Source organism: Onychostoma macrolepis, chromosome 13 (genome assembly GCF_012432095.1).
Source record: "Onychostoma macrolepis isolate SWU-2019 chromosome 13, ASM1243209v1, whole genome shotgun sequence".
NCBI classification, from domain to species: Eukaryota; Metazoa; Chordata; class Actinopteri; order Cypriniformes; family Cyprinidae; genus Onychostoma; species Onychostoma macrolepis.
In genome coordinates, this window is record NC_081167.1 from 9,762,974 (window position 1) to 9,776,526 (window position 13,553).

The following is a 13,553-nucleotide window of genomic DNA, read 5'->3' on the forward strand; positions in this document are numbered from 1 at the left end:
CTATTAGACGCTATTAGACACGAGCGAACGATGCAGAACGGAAAATGAGAAAGCGCAAATTACTGGTAATTTTGCCAATATTTGAAAAATTTACATACGAGGTGCGCTATAAATCACGCGATCATTGCGTTTCGGCCCACAGATTCGTCGCTGTCGTTCACGTTCCCTCCCAACGGGAAAACAAAAAGCCTACAAAAGCTTTGCCTCCACAATGAGGCCGCGGAAACCGAATCCTCAGGTAGACAAAGTCGACTTTTCCCTGCCAGAACACGCGCACAATGGCGGCGGCAGTGGTGGCGCTGTCGAAGCCTTCCTTAAAGCGAGCCCATATTACCAAACAATGCTGAGCGACAAAAAGAGACACCCACCAAGGAGTAGAACATTGTCTGCTTAAAGTTCACAATGCATGCCAGCGTTTGTCTGCTTCGCCTTTTCTTCTCGCGCCTTTCTTCTGTGCACTCTGTGTGTATGTTCCTTTACAGAGGTGGGCTATCATTATCTCAGGAATGACAGTAGGTGGAAACGCTATCTTTCATTACACAGAGCATAAATAGTGTAATCTATCAGCTCTGTCAATCAGGATGATTGATTACGGCCTGTCAGAGAGGAGAGTGACATATTAGAAAAGTTTTGTTAACAATGCCTATTGCAAGTGGGGCCTGCCACAGAGGCAAGTGATTAATGTGTTGTCAGGCTGTAATCCCACACCGCTGGCTAATGAGGCAAGAATTTATCATCTTTACAGACTGGCAGATGTCAGAAGGAAAGGAATCCAAAGTGCTGGAAACAATATACTGTTTCTTACCGGGCCTGACGTGTCTGACAAGCTTTAAAAACCACAAAGAGGCCTTGTGTAAGCAAAAACTTGAATAGGGCAACTTTCCTTTTGGCATCCTCCTCGAATTCTGCAAGTCAACAAGTATTGCTCTGAGCGAAGAGTTCCCATAACTTCAGCCCCTTTTGTCAGGCCAGTCAAAGTGCTGCTACAAAGAGCTTTTCAATTACTCCTCCATACACGACGTGTGAAATTTACACACCTAGTTCTTGTTCGCGCTTCTGATTCTCTTAAAAACTCCAAACATGCAGAAAATACACACACACATGTAAAAACCTTCTTAACTCATTAAAGTAAATAAGAGAAGGGGAGGTGTAATGCAATCATGCCTAGTTGTTTTTAGTAGCGGCAGGCTTAGAAAAGAGCTGAGTGGGAATCGGTCACGGAGGCTTGTTTGGGTTCGACCGGCCCCTGTAATAAGAGTTCCTGCTGCCTCTTTGGCTCCAGCTCTCCTGCAGGTCTGAGATTCAGGGCCCCAACAGGGAGCCACTGACATGGGGTGAGAAAAGCTCCGAGCCCCCTGGGAGAGAAAAACACTCAATCTCTGTCACGGCCACTTTCACTGCCGCCAAGCACTGCATACAATTAGTGCTCCTCTTTAACATGCAGCACACTGCTACATGTGAATATGAAGATGTTTAAGAAAATGTTTGTGGAAAGAAAAAGCAGCACCACTTTAGATTAGGGAACACTATTCACTATTAACTAGTTACTTATTAACATGCATTAACTATTAATATACTGGCTTGTTCTGCATGACCATATTCTACAGCGCTCACCTAATAAAAATAACTTACTCATAAATAAGCAGCAAATTGGGAGTTTATTGAAGGGAATAAATATATAAATAATTAACATGTAATTAATAAATAGTATAGTCATCAAATATGTTATTGAAATTTTTTTTACTTCATGTCATTTACTTCAAGTCACTATTATCAATATAACAACTAGAAAATGTATTGTATATTGTATTTTCTATTGTATTTTGCTTTAATGAGCACTAGAGTGTTGAAATTTGTTGAAAACCCGATGATAATGTTATGTGGCATGATTTCATAACCATACATTTTTTTTAATCATTTTGTAATAACTTGTTTAGGATTATATATTGTGTGTGAGTACACACACACACACACACACACACACACACAGAAAGATTGTTTAAATATAAATAAATGAAACTGATACTGACATTCATTTACAGTGGGGTTTTATTTAAACAAACTTTCGGTATTTAACAAATATCCTGAACAAAATGTATTACTAAATTAAGAAGAAATTATTAAAATGAACAACATTATAAAAAGTAATTTCTTTACTGTATATTCAGGAATTTAGAACTATTTGCATTTAATTAAAGTTACATACATTCTCCAGAGGTATAACATTTTATCTAGGGGCCTTTAGGGCAGATCAACTGAGCGATAAAGTGCTATCAGTATCTACTCACCCTAATGAAACACAAATTGAGTGTTGCAATTGCAACATTAGCGGCACTGGCTTATTTGCATGTGTTTATAAATCACAATGACACAATTAGCATTACATGATACAATCAGACGCAGGATTATTTTAAATATGCCTAATGATCTGGCTCTTTCTCCAAACTCTAACACTGGCGCGGTCCTGAGCAGCAACACGCACGCATGCTGAGGTCTTTCAGAATAAGCCATCTGTGTTTAATTAGCCTGGCAACATCTTACAATCATCAGAGGAAAACTGAAAAGTTAAACTGTAATTAAACTATGAGTGCTGGCGCTGTGGGACATGCTTGTCTGTGTCTCTGTAATTGCAAAAACATCATTGAATAAGTGTTGGGACTTAAAAAAACAGCAGCTCACTTAGTAGCGCTAGCAGAACCGCGCTGTCCACTTCCACACTAACAGCAGAAGCACGGAGGGCATCCGTCAACTAGAGAAATCCCAGCTAGTCATCTTTAGTTCATTATTACTCTCACTTGACCAGGCCTTGACTAAACAGAAAAAAAAAAAGTTCAACATTGCTACTTATTCAGGCCAGAACTGCCCACTTAGATGGGAAGAGACTGTCTGTTTGACAAATAAAGTGACCAATCACAGTTTGCTTTGTTCTAATATGCCATTTGGGGTTGGTTTACCTGAAATAGATTATACTACAATAACAGACTGGCATGTAAAAAAAATAAAAAATTCTAGCCAGATAAATAAGTACTGTCAAGTTTTGTGTGATATACAGTACAGTACATTAGATGAGACTAATTATGACTAAGCACTATCTGGTTTATGCAAATCAAAATCCATCACAGGATAATATCTATGGTTATTTCTGTAACAGAATACTCCGTTTAAGGATTTTGCGTATTGATGTCAATGACACAGCACATTTTCGCTCTGTTATGGTTTTGTTTAATGCGTGGAACAAAGCCTTGACAACGTCTAAGCTTGATACTGTCATTTTTACAACTACATTTAGTCATATCTTATAGCAGTTGAGCAAACGCAAGGGACAGATGGGCCGTTCTCCCTCAATTTCCATTAAGCAATGCAAATGGGAAACATCATTGTGGCTGTTCAAACAAAACTCCTCAAAAACATCTGCTTGTTTTCAGGCCAAAATATGCAATTTATCACTCGTGTAATAAGAGTGACGTGACATTGAGGTCATCCGCCCCTATCTCTCGGCTTTGTATGAGGCCATAAATCAATCGTGCAGCTATTACTAACAATTAACTGTGCTTTAAAGTTTTACAGTCTGTTTATGATGTGCAATGTAATGTGATTTATGTGGACACAATGAGTCACTAGCTCTAATTGCGGCTGTTTTTTGCGGACTGTGCCCTCACGGCGACCTCCCAAAAACTCCAGCTGCCAGAGCACTTTCAGCGGCCCGGTCCCCCTGCGGTCCAAACACTTCACTGCTGGACACCACGGGCCAGAAGGAAAATGCGTCCCAGCCCTTGTCCCTCAGGAAAGATGAGGGGAAATCCAAACCATGTTTTCTAACACATGGGGGAGACAGTGTTCTCATAGCTATGCTCTTCCCACACATGAAGCGCAGCGATCGTAAAAATGGTGCTGGACAGAGACTGTGACTTTGATCGATACTGCAGTGACTTGATGCCATGTTTATGTTAACGATCCTCTTTTTACTCTTCTACTAACAGAGGAGTTTGGGTTAATAATAATAACAACAATAATAATAATAATAATAAATAAAAATAATAAAATTATTAATTATTAATTAATATGCATGCTAGTTAATAGTGAGAATTGGTATTTAAAAAAAAAATAATAATAAAATAAGACAAAAGTGGCAATAAACATACTATCAAATAATTTATTGTAGTCATGTGTATGCATGTCCTGGGATCAGAAAATCCCAGATTTATTGGATCTGTACACATACCAACAATAAAACAAACATGCGCACACAGGCTGCAAACCTGCTTAAATGCACAAAGAAACAGCTGCAAGTTCGTACACAGTTGTGGCTGGTTTAATTTAACACAGTGTTGATGACAATGTACGCAGTAAATCTGCCTGTTATCTTTGTGGATCAGCTAAACTGAATCACCCGTCACAAGTTAGTTTCAGAGTAACAAAAAATTTAGTTAAGGTTGTCTGTAGAAAATGGCAGTAACAACTGTTTCCAAGCAATCTGTTTGGTCAAACTGCACTTCCCATTGCAATGATATTTTTATAAGTGTCTTCGAGGAAAGATTTATCCATAAAATGATTCAGCAAACACTGAAAGTACATTGGCGCTCAGTTCTACAGCCTGCTGTTTATTATGTTTAAATGCTTCAGGGAAGTCATAATTCTAACATAGAGAGATGAATATGGCACCACGCCGCAAGAGGGATGATACAGAGAGAAAAAGAGAAGCATTCTGTCCATCTCGTTTTCTACAGAGCATACAAAGCGAAAAATACAATAATCACATGCTATCAGGCAGCTTCACTGAGGTGGTCTGTCTTAGTTTGGCTCTTTTATTTCACTGTCTTGATATGAACTCTGACGAGAGGCGGATTAATATGAAAAATGCAGAGAGGAGATCGACCTCATAACTTTCCTGGATCTGCCAACATGGATTACGGAGAGCCGAGTTTGTGTGACTAGAACTGATGGGACTCAGCACTGACACGAACTCCTCCAGTTGGGCCGTCTGTTTTTCATTACCCAGGAGAAGGATGTGGGAGAAATTGTGTATCGTGGTGAGAAAATCAAGTCAAATGCTTCATTCAAGCATAATCTAGCTGACATTTCAGAGCCATTATATCCTTACGTGGCTACCAAACGTTTCGTTGAGAAGCAGCTACTTCATCTCTTCATTAAAAAAAAGTGTCCTTCAGTTGCTTAATATTTTTTTATTTTTGCTGAGCACCATACAAAAGAGCTTCTAAAATAAGTGACCAAAGTTGTCAGTTTTTGTAGACATGGCTAGTTAAAGTGAATGATTTAACAATGTTATGAAGGGTTTGCTGTACTTCAGGAGCCTAAGGAGCCTAAATTTAACCACAACTTTTTTTTGGTCTCTGTGTGGTTTCACGCCATCACATTCCATGACCTCTGAGGCCTCTGAAAAAATTATCACATTACGGCATTCCTGCACACCCAATTTCCCAAAAGTACAGCTTAAGGCTTTTCACTTTCCTTCTCTTAACCGTGGCTTTGAGAAAGGAGATGGAAAAAAATCCTAAACACCCTTTCTGGATTTCCTTGTTTACTGCAGGTAGTTGTTTATCCCTCTCTCCTTTTTCTATCTCTCTCTCTAAGCTGGTCAGATCACTCCATTTCACCACTCTAGAAATCCAATAAAACACAGGCCCAATTACGCTGTCCTCATAACTACAGCTCGCAAAACGACCTCCCTCCCTTCCAGCACACATCAGCCATGCAGAGACACCAGACAACAACAGCGAGACAGCTCATTTTCAACCACTTACATTAATATATAGTTGTAGGACCACCAGTGCATGGTGGGAGGAAAAAAATCAATGCAGAAGAGAAAGAGATTTGCAACAGGCTGTAATAAATGTCACCTTGGGCTAAATTGCAAAGACGCTAAACATTTCAACACATTCAGTAAGTGCAACGTCACTTTGGGAGACAATAAAGTGAAAACTCTTTGAATGTGATAAGAGCAATTTCTGTCCAGCTATTTACACTTTGGGTATAATTTGAGACTCTTGGAAAAGGTGAAAAAGTTTCAATGTTATGCTATTCAAATTCTTTGGACTTTTATAAAAACCTTGCCATGTATCAGTGTACCTAACATCACAGCAGAAAGGCAGCTTAAAATGTGGCCTTTAAATATTAAAATTCAAGTGTTTATTTATTTATATAAATTATATATATATATATATATATATATATATATATATATATATATATATATATATATATATATATATATATATATATATATATATATTTTTTTTTTTTTTTTTTTTTTTTTTTTTGGTATTTAGGAATAATACTGGCCATCTTTTTTAAACCAATGACTGGGCAGCTTACATTCCTGATCAGCCAATGGGTGAAATGTAAATTGGTGTTTTTGCAACTTAATTTAAATCAATCTCTTTGTGGACTGGGATCACTATTTTCATAGGACAACAAGAAACAAAGCACATAAACAATCGTATTAGATTTAATTTTACAGGTAAAAACAAAAACAAAAGAAGCCTGAAATTACAGTAATTGTTTAATTTTTTTTTTTTTTTTTTGAGCATGACGTTTTAAACTCTATAACAGTATATTCATACAGCCCCACTAACATATAGAAATAAATAGAACAAATATAATTCAGATATTTCTTTCTTTCTGTCAACACGCAAAACTGAACAGACAGAGGAAACAGTGGGTAAGACCTAACAGACAGGCATAGATGAGACATTCAAAGACTACCACAATACTACAACAGCAAGCTGTCGGTACAGGACTCCAGTTTGATGGCAAATTTGGAAAGCAGGAAGAGCTAATTACAGTCTGCTGTAACAATGTTAACGCCAGCATGTCTTTAAATGTAAGACACCCCACTGGATGAAGAATAAAAGCAAACACAAATAACTAATTATGCCATCATCTTCTCGCTCGTCGCTTGCGCTCATTAATTGGTGACCTGCACTATTGGTCAGTAGACAATCGGCATGATGATGAAGCCAATTAGAGACAGAGAGTACACATGCCCCACAGAGCTTGTTATGGCTGCCACATCATGTCTCATCTAAATCAAAACAAATGCTAGGCAAACGTTGGCGTGACAGCTGCGCCAGGCACAGATATGGGACATTAGAGCACAGCCAACTTTCTCCCTCTCACTAGGCCTCTACAATAGCAGTTATTGTGGAGAGGACAGAAGCCTTACAGCATTACAGCAGAGTCTGTTTCATCTGCTCAAGTGTCTGACAGTGGACAGGCCAGAGATATTCTTGTCCTTTTACTGTAGACTTTAGAAACTTTAACACTTTACAATCAGGTTTAACTTCTTAACATAAGTTTTTGTATTAGGTACAATGAATTTACTAATCTAAGTTAACATTAATTTCTACATATATTTGTTACCATTAGTTACCGACATTAACAAACTAACAATAAAAACACTAAAAAAATTTTTTGCAAACCATGCTTCTGAGTTCGAGGGAAAATAGCACCTCTCAAGCAATTAGACCATGTATGAAACAAACAATGATGCAAGCTTTTTGTCAGCCAAACACTTAAAATATTTAGTCTACTTTAATCTTATCTCTTTCTTTCTTTCTTATGAATGTGGTAAATTTATGGTAACTTTAAAACATGTTTGATAAAAAGTAACCTAAAAAGTACTAAGAATACATTCCCTAAAACGAGTAACTTAGATTACGTTACTAACTACAGTTTTCATCATGTAATCTGTAATGGACTACAATTTGTAAGTAATCTACCCAGCTCTGCATGTTAGGAATGATTTGTAATATGTTTAGATGTTCATGTGTCTAGATACAGAAAAAAGTAAAACATGATGCACTGGTTAAAATGCACATTTGCACGTTTACGTAGACCAAAAGAGTTAAAACAGCACAAACACATGTTTTGTGTGAACATCCTCTAAATCTACCTCAGACAGAGTGACAAACTCAATTACAAAATGGATCACAGTTGACTGCAGGCCAAAATAAAAACAAACAATTTTTTTTTTTAATGTCTATTCAATACTGCACTCATCTGCCCCAAAAATGGGAAAACGTCAGGTTCGCATTATACAATTACCATGTTGAAAAACAGACGCTTTGTAAAAGATTAACACGGATTCTAAAATGTTCTGGATTACTTCGGGTAAACTTTTGGATTAGACGCAAACTCTGCATAACTTAAAAAAACTAAATCCATAAACACTGTGTTGGTTCCCAGATATATAAAACAGTGGACTATTTCAACAGCATTTAAATGCTGAAAATGCTCAATGGTTGTGCTTAAAATGGATCTACTGTGGCATTAAATTACAGTTTTATTGGAAATTGTTTTACTTACTTCACATGTGATCATTTATTCATCTCCATCACTCTCAAAATGGCATGTCCTGAAATGTCTCGTCTTATTTGAGAGGACAGGTTGCACAACACTTTATATTCCATTCCCCAATCAGCTTTTTCTTATTTTCCAAATAACAAAATACCCTTCAAACTAAAAACATGCCTGAATGAGGTTAACTTATTGCATGGTTTTCACTTTTTCTGTCACTTTAATGCTGAAGCAAAATAAGTGATTCAGCGTCATGCAAACTAAATAAATACCAGCTTACTTTGTCTGAATGTTGACTGTGATAAATATTCTGTTCTTTTTAAACTCTGCATCAAATTACATGAGCATTCACATCCCTGTTTGCTTCTCTAACTATTAGGAAGCAGTGAATATAAAGACCTGGTTTGACCATAAGCTAAATATTTTATGACTGCACAATTACATTAAATCAAATCTTACTGAAGCCATTCCTTCATAAACTCTGAAGAGAATGGAGATGTGTTTGAAGACTAGGATTCCTCCCGCCTCCTTGAAACGCGAGCGAGAGAGAGAAATAATTGTGTGCGTGATGGATAATTAAGCGATGGTGACTGTCATGAACGTGAGCTGTCACTCCGATCGAGAGCGCTGTCACGCCGTGCAAAGCAAGGCCGATCGGACAGGCGCCGTCCACTTTGATCTGGGCTCATGCATACGGAAAGAGGTCAGGTCGTGGTCATTAAAAAGACCCTCCTCTAAACAGCCATGCGAGATTGAAAGGCCACGTCTTCAAAGAGCTGCGTACAAGTAACCTCTTAAAAGATTCTGACAATTTGCTACGAACAAACAATGGAAGCTAAGAAGGAGTGGGATGGATTAGCTTACGGTGCCTTAGCCTTTTAAGTTCTTATAGTCATCTGCACAGAAAGGGGAGGGTTACACAAATCATTTACAGGGTCAGGCTGTGTAGTTATTCGGCCGCATTACATAAGGCAAAGATGCTTAACCGGCTGCTGGGTTACATGCTAAACTACAGAGCATTTTAGATATCTAAATCTGGGATACACAGTCAGTTATCTCAGATTATCTCAACTGTCTGTTGATCCTGTATCTGTCATGTGTCTTGGTCTTTCTAGTAAAATCAAAGCACTTACTTGGTCATTTTTCGGCTTGACCACCTTCATGAAAGCTCCACGTGCTTCGGCCTCTGACCGCTCCCACTGGGTCACTCTCCTGGTGTCCAGGAACTTCAGCTTTGTCAGCTTATGCAGCACAAAGTACCTACAGATTTAAAAAAAAAAAAAAAAAAAAAAAGCAGATTCAGCCAGTATACCAGATCACAGGTTACAAAAGTAGCATTTTATGTTGTTTTGCTGCAGTTTTCATAATTTAGTTTTAATACTTTTGAAAATACATTAAAACAGTTAAAAGAAATTAAATAAAATAAAACAACAACATTAGAAAACACCAAACCACATACAACGTCATAATGTATATTTATTTATTTGTTTGTTTATTTTTTTATTTGTTTGTTCATTTGGAAGGAAGCAAATGTTCCTTATATAATCCAGTAATTGTAAATATTTTAAGATAATATTTCAGTAATTTGTTTTGCCTTTAGTATACCTCATACTATTTTGTCAAAGTAAAATGGGGCTGTAAACATGAAAATAAGCTGTTTTAAAATTTTAGGAAGTGCGTATCTTGCATGGAAAAGAAAACAGACAGACAGACAGATCACAATAAATAAAAGTAAAACTAAAAAAAAAAAAAAAAACATGTAGGCATTAAAACATACTATTGAAATATTTAAAAATATTTAAAAATTAAATACAATAAGAAAATATTTAAAAAACGATCTAATACAAAATATTAACACAATCTATAAAAAATATAATATAATAATAAAATAAATCAAAATGTAAATGATGAATTTCTAATTTAAATCTGCAAGTCAACCATAGAAAACAAAACTTAAATGAACATTTCATTCGAAATGCGTTAAATTAACCATAGCAATATTTGTAAATAGGTAATTACCTTCAAAATATGTAAAAATACGTACAACACATAAACAGATAAAAAGCCCACATTGACAGAATCTGCCAAGCTGTCATTTCTGTAGCTTCACAGATATCTCTTTACGCTTTCACACACTCTCTGTCTTTCATTCAGGGAGAGAAAATGACGTGAGATAATAGCAGGAATACATAGATGACAACAGATTCTTTCACAGGCTGACTGGAATGGAGGAAGAGGCATGTCAAGACTTCAAACAGAGAGTGAGATAGAAAGAGAGAGAGAGAGAGAGACAGAGAGAGAGAGAGAGAGAGAGAGAGAGAGAGAGAGTGAGACAGACAGCGAGAGAGAGAGACACTAAGTGGAGGGTGTGAACAGATGTGTATATGGGCAGTGACAGATTTCCAACCGAGCTCTCATGCAAAAGCCAGCAACAAACCCATGATGATGACAATGATGAAGGACGAAGGCGAACCCATGCTACGTGTTTATTCCTGATGGATCACAGAGAACACAATTGCGGATTGATCCTATTAAGATAAGCCTGAATCAAAAACGTGCAGGGATGTGTTTTCCATCGCATCTATTCAGAGTTAAACTCCATTTGCATAAACACAAGTGTGTCTTGTGCATGTGAACACCGCTTTTGCAAATTAGAATTTACAACAATATAGCAATCTTGATTTTCTACATATTCTGAAGAAAACACAAATTTTACTTGCTGGGGTGCTTGCCAGGGTGTTGCTATGTTTTTTGTTTGTTTGTTTGTTTTTTTATTTAAAAAAATAAATAATAAATGTATTTTTTAGTTAGGTCATGTATGAACTTAATATGAATTCATTACGTTTAATTCAAATTCTTAAAGCAATTATCAAATTGTATATTGCTTTTTCTTTTCATTTTGCTCTCTAAACCTACCTAGAAATCAAAGGATAATCATAATTATTTTATACTATTGACAGCACTAGTTTTTACACCGTAAGCAATGATGAACAAGTTAGGTTGGGGAAAAATACATATAATTATTAACAATTAATATTTCTAACATATATTAATATAAATAATTGACATAATACACACGATTCATTGATGAAAAAAGTAAAATAAAAATTTATTCAAAATAGAATATTTTTGTGTCTTTGCTATCACTTTATCAATAACATTTTTGCAGAATAAAAGTATTAATTTCTTTAAGAAAAAAAAAAGGAAAAAAACTAATAATTAACAATAAATCAGAATATTAGAATGATTTCTAAAGGATCATGTGACACTAAAGACTCACTGATGAAAATTCAGCTTTACCATCACATGAACAAAATATATTTTAAATATATTAAAATATAAAACAGCTATTTTTAAATTGTAATAATATATCACATTACTTGCATTTTTGATCAAATAAACGTTGGCTTTGTGAGCATAAGAGACTTCTTTCAAAAACATTCAAAATTGTACTCATCCCAAACTTGTATGGTGTGTGCGTGTGTGTATGTGTATATATATATATATATATATATATATATATATATATATATATATATATATATAGAGGGAATATTTAAAAGTTATTTTGTTTAAATCCCTAACCTTAACTATGTGCAACAATACGAATCATACTTGTCTTAGCAAAACAACTATTAACTTTATGTAACAAATTCCTCTGGAGTGACTGGGAGCAGTGTGGTGTGGGTACGCTTTGTTTACTGTTATGATTCAATTACAAACAAACATAATAACAGCGAGTGTTAGCAGGCAACATGCAGGTGTTTTCCTGATGATTGTGAAATTGTTTGTGCTGATCTAACAGATGGTTGGAGCAGCTCTGCAGCAAGCGTTGTTTAAAGCACCCCAGGCAAAACTGGCCCTAAACTTTCTGATCTTCAGCAAACACAGATATTTAAGCCCACACACACGTCACGATGTCAAGAGACAAACATGCAATCACAGACAGCATGGGCTGGAGAGCATTCCAGAGAGACAGGACATACATCCTTAACCGCAGATGGCTGTCGCTGTGTCGAGCGCTGTACTTCTTCAGCTAAAGAGAGAAAAAAAACCTCCTCGAGCCCCAGAAGTAAACAATGATGAATGAGCCGAGCGACTGCTGTAAAATACAGCCGAGTGTACTTACGCCTGTTCATTTCATTTGACTAATTGAAAAAGCGCAAAGAGGCGTGCTATATTTCACCGTGTTATGAAGCAGGTCGCATTTTTTATTTTTTGTTCTTAGGGCGCAGTCTGAGAAGTGCATAGCCCAAGGCCAGTCCTGCTATGACCTGAGAGCTCGCCTAACCCTGTCAGACATAAAATCTGCATTATGCTCAAATTGATGTATTACTATGTGACACATTATGAATATTACATCACAAACACACAGCTGCTGTCAGTCAGGGAAAGAATGGTCGTCCTCTGCACCAAGTGAAGCATGGGAGACATCGCGCGAGAGTGGCGCCTATTGGGTTCATCTGTATAGTAAATGATTCATACTGAACAGTGTCAAGAAAAATGCACTTAGGTCTAAGGTAGACAAAGAATGTGTTTCTCCCTCCCTTCTTCCCACCGCTGGGTTTCATGTTGAAAACCTGACAAATGGTGGTAACATAGCGTGGCATTGCACTCCCATAGGCCTGGGCTTGATAATGAATGCATCGTTTCATCTTGTAGGAAAGGATAGCAAACACTCATTTGTGGTTATCACAATTCACACATGAAATCGATTTTGCAAGTCTATGAAAAGAAAGAAAAAAAGGAGGCGAGTAGCTTTAAGAGGAGTGTGGTTATAGCCTAAAGTATCAGTCTTTGCTTGTGCAATGTGATTTATGGTGTTGTGCAACAGCCGTTCATCCAAATAAAAGATTACTGAAAGTTGCCAAACAACACACTCCTGGGGTATTTTTCTTTTTTACCAGAAGAAATAAAAACATATCAAAACAAAAATTCATGAGTACCTAAAAAAATTGCCTTCATTGCTTTAGGACACCAGAGACTTCATAAAAAGCGAGGCCCAAAGGTCTGAGACCACTAGTGAAAATATCTATTTGAATTAGGGGTTGGGGGCTTTTTTTCTTTCTTTCTTTAATTTTTTTTCCCTTATTTAGTTTTTAAATCATTATATTATTTAAATATTACAATTTAAAGTATATATATATATATATATATATTTTTTTTTTTTTACAATGTAATTTATTCCTGTGATGGCAAAGCTGAATTTTCAGCATCATTACTCCAGTCTTCTGTGT

At 36.4% G+C, this 13,553-nt stretch overlaps 1 protein-coding gene across 3 annotated transcripts in view; it reads right to left on the reverse strand.

Annotated features, from left to right (window-relative positions):
• Positions 1-13,553, reverse strand: part of lrmda (leucine rich melanocyte differentiation associated) — a 286,940-nt gene that overhangs the window by 74,350 nt on the left and 199,037 nt on the right. For all 3 annotated transcript variants that reach the window (XM_058795123.1, XM_058795126.1, XM_058795125.1), the window contains one exon: positions 9,450-9,576. In XM_058795123.1, the coding sequence (XP_058651106.1) occupies positions 9,450-9,576 (127 nt within the window). The remainder of the gene's footprint in view (positions 1-9,449; positions 9,577-13,553) is intronic.